Genomic DNA, 17930 nt, shown 5'->3' on the forward strand with positions numbered 1-17930 from the left:
TTCTTTTTTTATTTACTTAAATCGTTCTTTTAATCTCAGTATGCCATTTTTTGTACCTTTACAATGTTATTTTTCATATGTTTTAAATGTGTCCTCTCAGTTCAGCCTCCTGCTTCTTATATTTTATCTTTTGACATCCACAAGGCGAGTTATTGAGTTGTTTCTGAAAGCAGATGTTCAGATTTGAACAAAGAGGTAAGTAGCAATTTACAGAACAAGGAGCAAAAGGAGACAAATGAGAATGAGTCCTGCCTTTCCCTAAATATAGCCTCATGATGAGAGGAGATGAGCTGCAGCAGGTGAAGCAGTGCCAATCAGTCCTGCCCTGCAGCAACAGAAAGAGTCACACACACTTTGCATCTGCTCTCAGCACAACAGGAAAGCTGGAAGAGTCCATGGAACGACGGGAAGAGCCAAAACAGGAGAAAACTCCAAGAAAACCTGTTAGTGGCTGAAGAAGAATGGCTCAGATCAGTCAATCATGAAGTGCCTTACATCATAAAAATGCAAAAATACAGTCATAGGAAACACAGTCAACAACTGGAACGTAACATCAGAATATTTATCAACGTTTCATTTGTAATGTTTCAAAGAAAAGGTGTGTTTTAAGTCTGGATTTAAAGGAACTCTGTTTCAGCTGTTTTGTCGTTTTCAGGAAGTTTGTTCCAGATTTGTGGTGCATAGAAGTTGAATGCTGAATACTGCTTCTCCATGATTGGTTCAAGCAATATTCATGTATTAGAACGGCCCAGTCAAAGTCCCAACTGAGAATCTGTGGCGATACTGAAAAATGTATGGTTCTACATCCAGTCTGATCGAGTTTAAGTTGCTTCACAAGCTGAGGAATATTCATTCCTTTTCCTCACACATCACAGTTAAGCTGTATTTTATTTTGAAACGTCTCATTAAATCAGAATATAAAACACCAGTTTGTGTTAGAAACCAGAAAAATGTAGATGCAGCAACCGGAAAATGCAGATTATGAAAGGATTACAGGAGTTGTTATATCTTACTGCTGGATTCTTAGTTTTAAATTCTGTTTTGTAAAGAATGAAGTCGAGCCGTCATTATTACCCGTCCCGCTGGTGGCAGACCGTCTTTGGGTTTTTCCTGGACCGCCACCTGATCAAACCCTCCCTTTCTGTCGTGTCCTGTCCTCCCTCTGCAGCTCACCATCCCCCTTTCCCCCGGTAAGCTGACACAGCGCCTTTAAACATTAGCTGCTTTCTTCCTAATAGGATCTGAGGGACTTACATTGTCATCTGATAAAACTAAGGCGCTTGATAGCTGTGCTGCACCCTCTTAACCAATTTGTACTCAATTAGGATAATGGGGAAACAAGCAAAGAGGGACAGCTTTAATATATTAATGTGATAAAATGATTATCAGTTTCTCTTGTCTATGACTTGAGTGCTATTAGAAGCATCTCGCAGGGCTAATTGGAAATATTAGTCGTTGATGGAATAAGCTAAAGAGTAACGCATGATAAGAACATTTATTTGATTTGATTTAAGATTGGATTATAGTTTTAAAGGTAAGAATGGGAGCTCAAAGTGCCACTCAAATATCACAGAAAGTTTTGATTTAAACTGACAGATGAAAAACAAATATTTTGTCAGAACCTCAGGGCCCAAAGTTGGTTCGGTCCTGCTGGTTCTGTAGCAACTAAAAACCAACTGAACGACTTTGTCTAGGAAATCAAAACTGGTGTTTTATAAAAATGCATTCACGGCACAATTATCTCAGATTTCTGGTGCTGAAATTATGAAGAGATTTATTTTATTAAGTTTGTTCTTCTTTCAGAAAAACACCCATTTAATTAAACAATTATTTAAAAGCTAAATTTATGCATTTTTTTTTGTTTGTTTTTTTGCCACAAGACACATTTAGAGACACTCAAAAATAGCTGACTTTCTTTGCCGTGTGGTTTAAACGTGTTTGGTTTCAAATCCCCTGCTGTGATCGCATCTCGAAGTTCTTTCTTTTTGCTCAAAGGCAAAAGTAACCGGCTTCTCAACCTCTACGTTCTTGGAAAGCAACACCAACAACCCAGAAAACGTGGCCAGAGCAAAGCCACTTAACCTGCATCCAGTCTGCTGCAGCAGAGCAGAGGCAGGCCTTTAAGTAGTTGTTAGCTTTTAAATTTCAGCTCAGCTCAGCTGCTTAAACATGTCACTGATGCTGAGATGTTAATGCATTTCCTAGGGAGCTCCTGTCACAAAATGTAGAAGCAATAGTTGCTTGTTGTACTCAATGTTTTTGAAGTACGAGAGGAGAATCTTATTTTATTTTTTTGGTTGTAGCAAAACACAAACAAACTAAAAAAATATTGGTCGTTTAATTTTTCTTAGATGATGTAAATTTTCATCATTCTTTCACAGCACAGAAATATGCATAATAAGCTAATTGGTTAGTTTAATTGGTTGATTAACCTGTGGAGTGTCTGCAGACATGCATACATCCACTGGTTGTCTCTGTGCTGCCCTGACTGGCCACATGTCCAGACTTCACCCATTCACTGTTGGACACAGACACCTACCTGCAAGGTAAGCAGGCGCAAAGGAAAAAAAATGGTTTAAAAAATATTTGCTAATCAAAAGTTTTGTCTAGAATAAGAAAGAGGTACATAAAGAAAGTCATAAAAATGATTGTTACAACGTTTTTGAAAGGAAAAGGGATGCAGTTTGGAAAAAAATGCCTTTCTGTGCCACTTTTCCATGCCGGGGTTTTGTTTATGACGTGCAAAGAGCTCCTAAATATATCTACATGTAGGGGGAGTGAGGTCAGAGGAAATCTCCTAGTGAAGTCTTTAGGCTCATTAAGGATGGGCTTGATCTCTGCAACACCTACTGTAGCGGCAGCTTTGGTTCTGCCAGCTGGCAAAGGAGAAACTTACAGGCTGTACAATTAAAGAAGAACAACTACAGTCTGGCTTTTAAACTCTACACGGACGTTTTACATAATACTGACAAACATAAATGATTGAAATATATACTTTTTTTTTAAGTTTGAGAAGAAGAACATGCAAAAAATATGATGCAAAACAAATTAAGCACACAACTTGTTGCTAGCATGTAATTTCAGAAGCTATGACAAGTCAAGTAGAGATTTAGAATAACAACTTGCTGTATATCATCCATTTTGAGGTTAAAAATGAAGACGCCCCTAACATGAAACAGCATGAGATTGGGTCTGTTTCCCTCTAACATTGAGAATGAAGGGATTATCAAAAAAAAAAAAAAAAACCACCGAACACAAGCCATTATCTTCCGAACAATAGAGTTTTTGAAAGAAAGTTTTGTTGCGGCTTCATTAGCAATGGCCTCCCTCTGAGGGCTGAAAGCAGGACACATTTGGAGCAATTACTTGACCAGAAAACAACTGTCAGTCATTCTTAAAGGGGAAGGATTCCAATTAATAAACCTCTTAAAGCCTCTGGTTTTACTACCATTCCCCGCCCGACAGCTTTTTGGTGTTTCGTGTGGTTAAGGAGAGTTTTGTCAGGAGAGAAAGACATTACATGTTGCTGCTGCTGCATGGATCACAAGCATTAGGTCCTTCGTGCAATTGTTTGCAGGGGATTTGAAGGACTTAACTGGGAGTAACAAGTGCATACAGAAGATATTGTTGGTGTACTTATGGCCTACAACATGGACACTATGTGGGAGGTAAAGTGAAACCTAAAGGTAAGATTATCTAATACTTCCTTTCAGCTTTTTGACAACTTCTTCACTATGTAGATGGTTTGCTTTATGTCTAAAACGATGGAAGTAATCAAAAGAATCATGCTAATTTGTATTATTTATTGATCTGTATGGAATAAACTGGAAAGGACATTAAAATATGGACGCCGACTTTAAATTTAAGAACGATTCAACAGTTTGTTGCCAACCCAATATTTGCTGATTACAAGTGTTATGACTTGTCACCACATAAATAAACTGTGACTGTTAAACTTCTTCTAAAAATCGTATATGTAAATGTTTATAAGAAGCATTGAAAATAGTCTTTTCCCTTTTGCAGACCAAGATGAAAGTTACTTCTGCTGCTTTCGTCGTTGAAGTGATCTTTGGAGCACCTTACTCTTGGCGTCGTCTGCTTTCCTGCACATGAACTAGAACAAGAGCGTTCAACAACAGCCGGAAGCCGTTTGCTGTTTGCGACCAAGAATACTGAAGGAGATCCGAAAGGCTCGGATGCATTTGTCAATGGATACCCTTGGGATAGTGGACGATAGCGGACACGGAATAGTGGACATGGGGAAAGGCGCCGGGTCGAGCGCTGGAGGTCGGGTCCACAGCATCGATGTCATTCTGGGATTCACTAAAGACCAGGAGACTTTGCTCCATTCGGTGGGAGGCGGGGACAGTCCAAAAGACTCGAGAGCAAACGCACAGGATCCTGAAAAGTCGGACCCATACGGGCATCTCGCAGAACTGGGTGACGGCTCCCAGCATTCTGCCTACCATGGTGAGTCTGTCCAGAAAGACGCTGCTGCTGACCCGAAAATGTCTGATCCCTTTCCTCTGAAACAGTAAATACCAACTTTACTCTCCCTACTTCCAAAAGAACTTATATAACTGTATAGAAATGGAAATTATAGATGTTTATTTAAATGTTTGTACATCTCTTCCTAACATAAACTCTCATATTTATATGTCAAACAACCCAAAAAGTTACAGCCAATTAAAAGAAGCATAGATCATAACAATTTAATTCAAACTGCTGAATTGCATTAAGTTTAAATATCTCCTTACATTTCTTTATAATTACACAAATGCACAAATTAATTTCTTAAGGTCCAAATCATTTCCAGGTCTACAGAAAAACAAAACAACTCAAATTTAAACCAATCTAATCTTATTGTTTAGTCGTAAATGTTGCATATCTTTAACTCTTTAAGCCTGATATGAGAAGTAACAGTAAAAAATATTTACTTTAAAGACATACATGTTTATTTTTACAAAATGTGTAAATATTCTAATTGTTACAGTATTGCATTTAGAAATTAAATATTAAGAATTTATAAGAGACGTTCATGACTGAAGTATCAAAACATAAACATGATGCCCATTCCTCTTTTTCTGTAAAACCATTCAGTGCTCTATAAGTTATTATATGATAAATGACTCGATTAAAGATCAAGTTTTCAAAACAACAATCACTTTTTACATTTAATCTTTTGCAACCAGCACTAAAAAATTTATTTAAATGCATAAAAACTCTATATTAAAAGAGCCAAAGATTTATTTAAAACGGACACAGGTCACCTGTATTACTTTGGTCCTCCACTAGAGGGCACAAGACAGAAATAAGATTCGATGTTGCCGGTTTTTGAGAAAAACACCAACTTTGTCGAAGAGGAAGAGATCTCAGAAATAGTTTGTAAGTTTCCCATTATACATTTTAACTCAATGAACATAAGTGGATGTAGGAACCATATTGAATAATAGTTAGAAATGCTTAAACATGTTTTTGTTTCACTCATCTTGACATGTAGATTATTGGAAATGTGCAAAAACAAAATCCATTTAGATTTTAACCGTTACTTTGTGTTTATTTCTTTCTGTATCTATTTATGTGTAAAGCAGCAGGCAAATTTTCTATTATCTTCCTTGAGAAAATGTGTGCTGACACTGCACAGCAACCAGACTCACAAAACTGTTGGGACAGGAAGCATTTAAAATTAATGAAACACATATAAGACGTTGTAGAGAAAATAGAATAAATATAATATTAATAATAATGTCAGCAAGTTTAAAAGCCATGCTTATCCATATAAATTAGCAGAACCGTTGCTTAGGTTTAATAATCAGCTTCACTTTAGTGTTACATAGATCCTAATGTTTTAATTTGTCAATTTGCCTTAATTGAGTAAATTGTATAGTTTTATTTAGTTAGAATTGTATTGTTTGTGTTTAACCCTTTTTTATGCAATCTAAGAGGTCACTTCTGGCTTGTAGGTTTTGGTTTTGTGCTCTGAATCCATATTTTAAACAAAAAAGGCTTGTTTAATATACAGAAATATGTCCATGAAATTGAATTTGAACACCTGAATCTGACTGTTTGCCTTGTTGCTTGTGCAGAAGTGAACTGAAGGCTCCCTGGTTAGATCAGAAGCTCGCAGGTTTGACAGGCAGCATCTGTTACTATGGGATTACTGAATTAAGTGAAAGACTTGATGTCAGCTGGACTCACCAAATACCTCGAGCTCAAAAACCCTTGAAGGGACTCGTCTGTCGGTATGCTGACTCATCGAAAAACTTATGTGGCAACCAGGAACAAAATCAAAACTTTATTTTTCAAGGTTTTCTAGGTGTATTCGTGTTTATTAACTTGTTAGTTGCCACTACCAATGTACAGGTTTAATTGAAATCCAATTAAACACAAATTAGTTTAATTCATATCAAGCCCAATTTAAATAAATGTTAAATACAGAAGATTGAAGCACAGAATGATACAAATTGATAACTTTGACTCCAGTTCAATCAAACTCATGTTTGCTTGAATATCTGCAAGAAGATAAATCTAATATTAGGAAGAGAATTTTGCATTTCTGGGTAAAAATGAGTAATTTAATCATTTTAAACACTTTACTCAGTCAAACAGGATTTGTCAAGATGATACTGATCATCCATAGACCTCCTAAAGTGTCCAATTTAATTTATTTTTAAGTGTATTTTCTACACTTAAAAAATGTCACACCTCTGGCTCTTATTTACATATGGGACTCAAAAACGTTCAAAGAGGGATGAAAATGGGCCCCAGATGGGATTTTCACAGAGTTGTACACTTTATAATACAATAGCTCAACCCATATTGGTCCTAGATGTGGTGTACAATTGTTTTATGTGAACTTATTTATGGTAAACCAAATTGGGTCCAGGCCCACATGGTGATAATGGATTTCAGGAAAATTAAAAATGGATGATCAAATTGGATGTACTGAGTCTTTCTCAAACACTAAATATTAATTATTAAACCCTTTTTCATGTTAGAGTCTGACCTTTTCTCCAGCGATAAGTGTGACGAAGAAATAGGCAACCTGCACAAGGAGGTGGACGTTGCTGAAGACTCTCCAGATGGAACTAAAGAGGAAGAGCATGCTAAAAAGAAGCACAGAAGAAATCGAACCACCTTCACTACTTACCAGCTTCATGAGCTGGAGCGAGCCTTCGAAAAGTCCCACTACCCGGACGTCTACAGTCGGGAGGAACTGGCAATGAAAGTCAACCTGCCTGAGGTTCGCGTTCAGGTAAAGACTGAAGTAAATCACTGAATGGATGCCTAGTTAGAGTCTAGATGATGCTAGGAAGCTGAATAATTCTTTATACGTTGAAGGAACCATGAACAAGATTGGTTTGATGCTCATTTGCTGAGAGTTGATGGTAATCTTTGCTAATATCTCCTGTGACTGTGACCAAACCACCACTTTGTTTCTCAGAGATCTATCAAGACCATTGAATTCAGCTACTAAAGAGCTCAATTTTATCTTTTGTTTTGTTTTACTCACTGTTGTTAAGTTGTGTCTTTAGAATCACAGTCTATAAAGGTGTTTTCACTTCCAATAGTCTGGTTTACTCGGTTTCACTGGGAACCAAAATTGCAACATTTGTTACATTTTCAGCTGATGTGGTTCGCTTTCACACTGCACTGAGTCAAAATGAACCAATCTAATTAAAAATCCAGTTCAACCAAGAACCACTGAGAAAAACAACACAAACGTCTGAAGAAGACATTCAGCGCAACTTCCTTTTTCACGAAATGTAAACAAAAATGGAGTGGTATCAAATTTTACTGATTGTAGGATTTCTTTTGCGTCTTTGGTGTAAAACCACAAGCCATTTCTCCTGCTAGCACTAGATACATGCATTTGATTTGGTTGTATTTACCCAGAATGCCCTGCGCTTTAGTCCACTTTCCGCTTTTGGGGGGGATCTCTGGTCCGCTTGGCATTCACATTGCATTCGAACCACACCAGAGTTCACTTCAACTAAAATGAACCCTAGGCAGGCAGACCAGAGTTGGCTTTTCTGGTCTGCATCAGAGTTCGGTTGCGCGTTCACACCTCTCCAAACAAAACCAGACTTTCCAGACATATAAACTCAAGTTCAGCTAAAGCAAATTAAGCAGGCTGGTGTGAATGCATCCTTATGTCAGCAAGTGCAATGAAAAACTCAATGTTCAGTCTCTCTGACTCTCTGTCCAGGTGTGGTTCCAGAACCGAAGAGCAAAGTGGAGACGGCAAGAAAAGATGGACACCAGCACCATGAAGCTCCACGACTCCCCAATGTTATCCTTCAATCGGCCCCCCATGCCTCCCAACGTCGGCCCGGTGGCCAACCCGATGCCGCTCGACCCCTGGCTGAGCTCGCCTATTTCCAGTGCCACGCCCATGCACACCATCCCAGGGTTCATGGGGTCGCCTCAGGCCCTGCAGCCCACCTATTCCAGCCACAGCTTCCTCAACAGCCCGCCTGGCATGGTCCAAGGCATGCAGCCCATGGGCCCACCTCCGTATCAGTGTCCACCAAGCTTCAACGATAAGTACCCGATGGAGGATGACAGGAGCTCCAGCATCGCCGCGCTCAGGATGAAGGCTAAAGAGCACATTCAGTCAATGGATAAAACTTGGCAGCACATGTGATTTTGCTGCCTAATGTGAATGGATCTCTCTCTTGTGAATGTTTACAGACTGCTTTTTGATTCATAAACCATGGACGGTGATGTGTGGAACCAAAGATGTAAAGAACTAACTCTTTAAAAACGAACTTCTCAATGTCTTCTTCAAATATGACCAATTCTTAGGAGATTGGTAAAACTTTGGTTTTGCTCCGCCCAATGTTTAGGCATAGATTCCCAAATTAGACACTTGTTGTCCTGGTATAAACGTGCATGTCTTTATTTTAGACTGTATTTGCATCCAGATATATGAACAGAAAGGCTGGTTAAAGCCATTTTGTCAGAGGTAGCTAAGTTTTTTTAATGGATTTTATTGACAGATGTGAACAAATTTATATATGTTTGATGTCTTAACTACGTGGTGTACTGATTTTGTTTTGGTGTTTGTTCAAAACAAACATTTATAGGTCTTTCTACAGCTGCCTGTGAAGATTTTGTAAGAAACCCTGATATGAAAATGTCTTCTTGAGGACTAGAGGCCAATAAATTCTGCTTTGAAGGTTTTGTACAGCTGTAAAGTTCTCACTGTTTTTGAATGATGTAATATTTTTTTTTCTCTAGGCTTTACGGGATTAAAAACATCTTGTTTTTTTTTTTTTTTTTTTTACAAATTATGTTGCATAGAAATGTTTGTAGCTTGCAGGTTTCTTTTATTTTGGCGCTTATTTGCATGTTTCAGATCATCAAACATATTTTAATACCAAAGACAACCAGAGTAAATAGACGATTTGTTTCCTTCATGGACAAATCACTTTTTGTGCCACCCTTGTCATTTTCGAGTATGAGTGCCATGCCACAACATCTCAATTAGATTCAAGTCTGGATTTTCTAAATGCCGCTCCAAAACCTCCATCTAGTTTTTTTTTGCCGTTCTGATGTCAACTTGCTGATCTGCTTTGGGTCATCAAGCTTCATCTTGACAATAATAAGTGATTTATTTATTGCTATCATCAGCACAGATGGAGTCAGTTTGAGTGTTGAATGCAGGGAACATGTTGTGGGTAAATTAGTTCTTGTATTCAGTTCTTGCAGTGTTGAGGAGCCAGAAGAGCGAATGCAACCAGATTTAAAAAGTTTCACTCTGCAGAACATTTTCCCACATATTTTGTGGATCATCTAGATCACATATGTCAAACTCGAGGCCCTGGGGCCAAATCTGGCCCACCGTAGGTTTTTATATGGCCCTCTAGAATCCAAATTACAACAGCTTTTTGTTGAAAACCTCCCAGTTTTTCAACAAATCTGTAAAATTCACACAGTCAACAGATCCCCACATTTTTTTCAAATTTCTTTTACTGCAATTTTCTCAAAATTAGCCAAAAGCGTTTGGTTTAAGTGACTGCTGCCTCAGCCTTACTTGATGCCAAGTTGTAGTCCGTGTTTGATATGGCGATTGATAAAAAGTCACATTTAACATCTTATAGCAGCGCAAATATTGTAAAGCTTCCTTAAAAAATATTTGTAAATTAGCACCACAAAATCTATGATTTTGATTGCAAAAAACCACAAAAACAATGAAGAAATACTTGATGGACGGATCAGTGTGAAAGGATGGTCAGATAAAATATTATTTAATTTTACAAAGCACTGAATGCTGAAACAAAAGCTATTTATTGATATTTTAACAGTTAGGTTTTATTAATACATTCTGGCACAACCGGCCCTTTAAGAACATTACGATTTTGATATGGACCAACAAGAAAATGATCTAGATGTTTCATGGCTCTTTGGTTAGTGCCTTGAAAGCTAAAGATAGTCATTTTTTTATATTGTTAAGTCCTGAACTCTGACCTTAACTGATGGAAATGAAGCCAGCAGTGCTTTGGATGTTTTCTGGGTTGTTTTTTGTGGGCCATTCATCCCTGTTTAATGTTTTCTCCATTTGTGGATAATAGATCTCAGAGTCCTAAAGTCTGACTTTGTAAATGTTTCTAGGCTGATAAGTATCACAGCCATTTTAAAAAAAAGTTGCTTAATGGAAACGACAAAATCCGACATAATTTCCTCAATTTTACTTTGGTTTTGTGCTCTTTTCAGGTAGTTTTTATCCTTTCAAAAAAAAAAGGATTTTATCCTTTTATCCTTTCAAAAAAAAAAAAAGAGTATATTTGCTGATGTGTGGATGGAAACACGTGGTTCTGCTGGTAGCTTTGGACAGTTTCTCCCTTAATAAATGACTCATTACGGTCATCTCTGTCCAGTGTTCATGTTTGCTTGATGATCTGAAACAAAACTTAAGAAATCAGCGAGGGGGCAAATACTTTTACACAAAGTTGTACATCTGGCTGTAAAAAGTAGAAACGTTTGCTCAGTTTTAACTTAGGAATGGGTTTAAAGGGAATCCTGGCATATTTAAATAATTAAAACGGCCTGTGAAGAGCACCGAGTTCTGATGAGCGAAGTTAACGGAAGTCACAGAGCGTAATCTGAGTTGGAGGCTAATTTAAACAGACAAGCATACCTCTTAACACCTAATTACTGCTTTTAAAGCGATTAACCCTGGATTCTCAGCCACAGACAGAATGGCCTAAGTTACCCTTGAAAAACCCTGTTTAAAACAAAATTAAATCGTCTGTCTCTAACAAACTTGACAAATTGTTTTACTGTTATGATGATTACGGTTATTGATGGTAAAATATACTACTCACATTGGTAATAAATCCTTCCTGGAAGTCCTGCTATGTTTAAAAACAGTGAGGTGACATTGTAAGGATATACTGCTGTGTATAATTAATGGTGCAAACCCACACGTTAAAGCATGAAGCAGAACTTTGGAGCCATTTCTTATAAGTGAAGGTGAATCAGATGATTACAGAAACTCTTTTGCTTGCTTTTCTGAATATCTTTATGAAAGAAATTTTTCACATCAACCACAAAATATAATCAACAAACAAGTAAGACCAATATTCATACCAGTGGTAGATTTATATTTAAAGTAATTGTTTATTTTTACTAGTAGTAGGATTAATATTTTTAGTGTCTCAATCAGAGTCCCAACTTAAATCTGTTGTTTTGTGGAAGAAACAAAAGATTAGAGTGAGCTCATCTGTAAAAAATAAAATGTGGAAACAAGTAAAACTTTAGTTAGCAATTATAATAATTATTGTAAAGATTATAAATAGATTTCAACATGTAAATAAAAACATTTCAGCCTTTTTACATAAATCTTTTGAGATGTCTTTGTTGTTTCCAAACGTCTTGGTTGAACAAAGATAACTTTAAATCTAAATATTTCAGAGGAATGACTAATTTTGTAAGTCTGATCCAATAGATAATAATAATTTTTCATGTCTCTTTAACAAGAGACTTTATAATAGATGAAAAAGCAGAATGATGGGTTTAAATGAATCTAAACTGTTATGTCAATGGGATTTTCATTCTCTAACACTCAAAGAGGAGTCTAACAAAGTAAAATGGATTCACTCAAACTCACCTCTTTAATTTTAGGAATGCTTATTTAAACATTTAAATAAGCCTAGGATGCAACTAAGTAGCCTATACTATGATATTCCCAACTATAAACGCTGCAGCAACATAAAATCTTACCAAGTATTTTGCCTACTATTTCATGCAAATTTCTTAGTACACTGGAAATAAGACAAAACTAACTTACAAGTTACTTTTCAGCAAGAAATAGGAGCTTGTTTTAAGTCAATATTTCCTTAATATTCATGAAAAATTATTAGTTACAGGTGAAATAACCTGCCAGTACAAGACATTTTTCCTATATTAGAAGTTAAAACGTCTTGTTATACTTAAATCTAGAACTTTTTTTCCCCTAAATATTGCTGAAAAGTTACTTGTAAAGTACTTTGACTTATTTAAAGTGCAATAAGATATTTTCAGTAGAAACCAGACCAAAAGTACTTGGTAAGATTTTGTTTAATTATAAGTTTAAGTAAAAATATAGAATCAACACAACTAATCCTGAATATAGATGAATTAAAAGCCAATGAGTTAAGACTGACTTCCACATAAAATATATAAACATCACACATATTATCAGTTTTTTAATTATGCACAATTGCTCAGTATCTTCCAGGGCTTAGAGCGGCTTTCCCTTTCTACTTGCACGGCGATTAATCTATTTAGAGAGCGTATGTGAAGCACTTTGTCTTCTCTCCACACGTCCATTAGTGAGGCTCTAAAATGACTTGAAGCACGGGTTGACAATAGGCCAATGTAAGCTATGACAGGGCGAGCCGGCCTGATGGGGGCCTGTTGTGTCCGTTCAGACCTGTGGAGCCTTGCCAGCCCGTTAGGCAGATGAAGCTCCACTCCATCAGGCCCAACCGGGGGTGTCAAGGGGCCCAGTCAGCCAGGCTGCAGAGGCCACAAGGGCTAAGCCCTAATTGCCCTCCAGTAGCCTGTGTGGCTCAAATGTCCCTCTTTATGTTAGGAGGGAGAAAAGTCTTTAAACTTTGTAGAGATTTGTTCATACTCAGTTCCTTTATCCCACATTTTAACTGTTTAAGATACTCAAATGAATCCACAGCTTTGAAATATGTTTGGGAATTTGGTGCTTAAAGGGGACAGAAAATAGATAAAGTTATAAATGTTTACTTGGAAAAAATACGAATAAGAGACTATTTTACAATTTGACCAGATAACATGTGCACTGATCATCATAATAAAACATTTTCCTGCTCAAAGAGAGACTGACATTAATTTTAGTACTCATGTAAACGGTATAATTCACCTAAATATAGAAGTTTTTATCCTTTCCTGCTATTGAGTTTGTGTGTGTTTTTCCCCCCCAACTTTCTAAAGTCAGGATGAATTATTCACAAAAATCAAAACTCAGTTTCAACTCTTCTTCCACCTCCTTGGTTCACTTTTATATAACACAGCAGCTCTGGAAATACTTTATATCAACAAACAGTAATGAAGTCAACTGAAACTATCAAACTTGAAACTGAAAAAAGCAACAAAAAAAGAATAAATAAATAACACTTTTTTATCCCTGAATAATTAAATTAGGAAGGGTTGCAGTTTACCTAGAGATAGGCAAGCTAGGTAGAAGTATTTTTTTTAAAGTGTGAGAATGATCCCTAGAAGATACTTAGATTTAATCAATTTAAAGTGTGTAGCATGTTCATGATTAATTTTGTATTTAGTTCTTTCATTTTTCTGTTTTCACCTTGACAATACCTCCATGTCAGAGGAGATGTTGTCTCTTAACTTATCTTAATTTCTGCTTGAATAAAATGAAAGTCCATCAGAGTTTTAATTGGCAAACATCATCTCTCAACCACAGAGGTACTTTTATAATCTTATGCACCCATAAAATTTAGCTTTGAGAGCCTTTGTAGAATAATTTGAGATGATAAACCAGAGAATATCATGCAAACTGCACCCAGAATACGCTCATGACATACTGCAGCTAGTAATTAATTACATGCATTATGATGTTATCTTGGTTGACCAAGCATGACCTTTGCTGGGCCCAGGCTCTAGTTAACAGGCTGGCTAGCGGGACGTGGTCCACGGTGATAATAATAAGGGAAAAGAGCGGAATTAATTGGGTTTGATTAAGAACACTTTTCAAAGGGACACTATTTTCCCCTCTTGACATAATTACGGATCACTCTGAGGGAGGGGCAGCCGGCGGGGTTGATGGCTGGCGCCAGTTGCTTGTCTTTGCGGCAATGTTCACCTTTAGAAAATGGACGCACCACTCAAGCAGAACATCCTCTTTTGCTGCCCACTTAGTCACATGGCACCAAACACAGTTGCTAATGTTTTAATCTGGAGTTTGTTACATTTTGTCAAACTTACATGTTGATTTTGTTTCTGGATAACTTCATTTTGAACATAAGATTTCAGTCACCATTAGAAACAGTGACATGAGGAGAGTACATGAAATGTATTTAATCGAAAGGTGTCATTATAAAACAAAAGACTTAATTAATTAGTTTGCAAGCATAAATTTACTGATGGTATTCTCTAATCCAAACAGTGTAAAAATTATACTGGCTCAAATAAATACACAACTTCTAATATTTGGATGAATATCCCTTAAATTGCAAATCAGCCAAGTGGTTTCTGGCATAATTCTGACTCAACATTTGTCTATTTTTTTTAACAGAAAATGTAGAGCTCATTTATATTGGCTGTTTGGACCCTTATTTTAAAGTTTATCTATTAAACTCAGAGAGTCCTCAAATCATCTTTTCTGTTAGGACAGGTCTATGGGCTATATGAAACATGTTCTCTACAGTTTTAGTCTGATCAGTTCTGCCTATTTTACTCTCCTTTTAGAACAACGTGTTAGCTTTGTTACCTTGTAACTTTAAATCCAAACAGGCTGCTTATGGCCACGCCCCCCAACTCATCGTTTACATCTTTAAAATGCAGAAGCATCAAGTGGTTTCTGGGTGGTACATCAACAAACAGCAAAACTCTTGTTTTTTTGTTGTTTTTTCAGCAGCCACTGTAAAACCAGTTGACCAAATGTGCTCAAGTTCTGCTTTGGTTGCTAGGTAACAGGCCGGGCTTCCGTGGGGTTGCTAGGTAACGGCATAGTGCCTTGCATGTTACATTCTGAAGTTTTTTGAAACGGATAATTTTCAAGACACCAAAAAGCATTGACTTATTATCAAATTCTTCTAAGTTTTAAGAACTTAAGTTGTTTTTAGAAGCAGTAGAAACACAAATAGAAGTACAAAAACATAATATCGCCTCATATTTTCTATCAGGTCAGGGTTTTATGGACACTCTTCAAGAAGCTTAATGTCAGCTTGTTTTATCTATTCCAAAACCAGTTGTGTCCACAATTAACATTAGATTTACGTTTATAATTTCTCTAAAACATTTCCTGCCGAGGGCCATCACTGTCTACAATAACTCTTCAAAGACTTTGGATTAATGAGTTACATCAACATTTAATTTCCCTTTGGGATCAATGAAGTATTTTTGAATTAAAATTCTCATTATTTAGTTCTGTGCACCTTGTCCTGGAGAAAGATTAACAATGTAAAAATACAATTAGTATCAATGTGTCTCATTTGTTTTTGCCGTTTTACCTCAACAGCTGAAACTCCTAAAAGTATACATTCACTGAAAGATTTACTCCCTCAGTGGTACTGGTTTAAAACTTGCTAAGCTGTAGCTAAAATTTAACCTGATGTTACCAGATTTTAATGCTGAAAACACCAAAACAAAATCAGAAAAGTGGAGTTCTCTCCTTCCACAAGCAAGGAAAACTAAAGTTTTATGGCATAATCGGTTCTTCCAGGTTTCTTTGGGGCTCTCTCACGCCACCTGCTGGCTGACCTATTTCGACAAAACTCTGTTTGTATATATAATGACAAAACATTGAGTGTGAACACCAAAACCGTGGTTTATGGCATATATGTTGGTGAAAGAACAGATTGTTTTAGCTTGCAGTGTTTTTGGTGTAGTGCAGGACAGTAAAAAAAAAACAAAAATCCATATTTTCCCACAGCAGACGGTGGAAAGAGGAGCTCAAACTGTGGCTGCTTTTGCTGAGAAACACGGTCAATAAGAGCGAAACGCTTCTGTGTGTTTACTGTCGTCGCACTCAGAGCAGCTGTGAGGAAAGCAGGACAGAAAGAGAGGAAGGGGAGGTGGCGACGGCATCACGGGCAGCGAGAAAGAGGAGAGGAGGTGAGTTCATATGAAGGAGGAGTTTCACAGAGAGTGAGAGAGGCTATTAGAGATGGTGAGAAAAAGCAGGAGAGAGATAGAAGCTGTGTGAGGGAGGAAGATGCTGTTGCCAGGGAACGAGGTTGAGAGAGAAGGAACCATCTTTTACAGTTTGGGAGAGAATGAAAAGTCAGTTCAAGATGGATCCGAAATGGACTAAACTGGAGGAAAACAGGTGATCCTGCCAACGACCAGCCTGACAGAATCAAAGGAAAAAGGTAGGCAGCTGGGATTACATAACCGTCAGAACGCTGCTCCCATACGGCTGACATCATCCGAACGGATTAGAGCCCGGGGGTTTTAGTGTTAGCGGGTGGAGGATGATGATGAGGGGGGAAGAGCAGAGGCAAATTGGAGGAAAAAAAGAGAATACTGTAAAGAGTTAGAATATTTTTTTTTGTCCAAAAGTCAGTCTGGGATCCGTCTGGGTAAAAGATGAGAGCACTGTGATGTCACCTCCAGACTCCCTTCATCAATCCTCTCTCCACAGGAAGACACGACTTGCCTCCATCAGCAGCATCAGTACGCAACAGGAACTACCCTAAAAACAGGAGCACACCACCTGGAGAGGTAAACAGTGATGACCCGCCGTCTGCTGGTTTAAGGAAAAGCAGAACTACATCATTATATAACGTAAGTGTTCTGCAAGATTTTTGTTTCTGGATTGCGACTGGATAAAAAAACCTCAGGATAGACTGTCAGATTTCTAGACATGAATCTACAGCAGGCTGAAGCTACATTAAATAATCCATCACAATTCAGATTGGAGGAATTTCTCTTCAGAAATGTTTCTTTTCCAAACACTGGAAGAAGGATCTTGCATGTCTGTTCATGTCGTTCCCGCCTTCGTCTCTCTAAGCTGTAGGGAGAGTCGAGTTTTGTTTCCAACTGATTCTGTTTGCTAAAGGTCACTCTTAGGCCACTCAGTGTGAGAAGATGGTCAAATAAAATATTATTCAATTAAAATCAGCATTAAATAACAGTTTAATGGTTTTTATCAGTACATTCTGGCACAACCGGCCCTTTAAGGACATACACATTTTGATACGACCCATTCCTATAAGATGGACAAACATTCGCCAAAAACGTTTTGAACATAACCACATAACTAAAATCAGCTCTAGTAGGTGAAAGGTCAACTCCCAGGTGTAGAGTGAAAACTGCATCTTTAGAAATTCAAAGATCATTAGGTTTTATTGTAGATTATTGAAAATGTTTTCACTTGTTTTCAGGTTTTAGCTAGCAGACAGCAGACAATGAGCTAGCGTCAGGGCTAAACAGTTTATTCTAAAGAAACTAAGTGCTCTTTTCATAAAGCTAATTATTTTAGATCATATCATTACCAAACTAAATCTTTTATTACTGTTTATTTTGTAAGGGACATTAAATGCTGCAGAGGATCTCTGATGTTTTCAGGTCTTGTCATCCCTCCCTTTTGCCTTTAGATAAAGACAAACAAGTTGAGGAAACGGAGCTCGTAATAAATCATTTCATCTGAGTTATCTTTAATCCTCAATAATGCCTTTCAAGCTGCAAGCCAACACAAATATCGCTCTCTCACAGGGGAACTCCTCTGATTT

The 17930-nt window shown here is 37.3% G+C and overlaps 2 protein-coding genes and 1 long non-coding RNA gene across 3 annotated transcripts in view; 2 read left to right on the forward strand and 1 right to left on the reverse strand.

The window, feature by feature from the left end:
* Nucleotides 1-17930, reverse strand: part of LOC148154735 (uncharacterized) — an 18314-nt gene continuing 384 nt past the window's right edge. The window contains exon 2 of the long non-coding RNA XR_015765843.1: nucleotides 1-451. This is a non-coding gene — a long non-coding RNA (uncharacterized LOC148154735). The remainder of the gene's footprint in view (nucleotides 452-17930) is intronic.
* Nucleotides 4028-9190, forward strand: rx2 (retinal homeobox gene 2). Its single transcript, XM_014981824.2, has 3 exons — nucleotides 4028-4470; nucleotides 6999-7255; nucleotides 8210-9190. Exons 1-3 carry the CDS (start codon nucleotides 4197-4199, stop codon nucleotides 8645-8647), a joined length of 969 nt encoding a protein of 322 aa, XP_014837310.2. The 5' UTR covers nucleotides 4028-4196; the 3' UTR covers nucleotides 8648-9190.
* The window catches only part of atcayb (ATCAY kinesin light chain interacting caytaxin b), a 13222-nt gene continuing 11526 nt past the window's right edge, over nucleotides 16235-17930 (forward strand). Inside the window, exons 1-2 of the mRNA XM_014981821.2 lie at nucleotides 16235-16568; nucleotides 16841-16983. The gene's annotated coding sequence lies outside the window, so the exon portion shown is untranslated. The remainder of the gene's footprint in view (nucleotides 16569-16840; nucleotides 16984-17930) is intronic.

The sequence above is a fragment of the Poecilia mexicana genome, unplaced genomic scaffold (assembly GCF_051168715.1).
Source record: "Poecilia mexicana isolate PSO_F unplaced genomic scaffold, ASM5116871v1 scaffold_17, whole genome shotgun sequence".
NCBI lineage: Eukaryota > Metazoa > Chordata > Actinopteri > Cyprinodontiformes > Poeciliidae > Poecilia > Poecilia mexicana.

Excerpts from the sequence above, each read along its gene's own strand:
- rx2 (XM_014981824.2), top strand. The coding sequence starts at position 4,197 with ATGCATTTGTCAATGGATACCCTTGGGATAGTGGACGATAGCGGACAC. Across the intron at positions 4,471-6,998 it reads CCAGCATTCTGCCTACCATG|AGTCTGACCTTTTCTCCAGC; the intron begins GTGAGTCTGTCC and ends TTTTCATGTTAG. Across the intron at positions 7,256-8,209 it reads TGCCTGAGGTTCGCGTTCAG|GTGTGGTTCCAGAACCGAAG; the intron begins GTAAAGACTGAA and ends CTCTCTGTCCAG.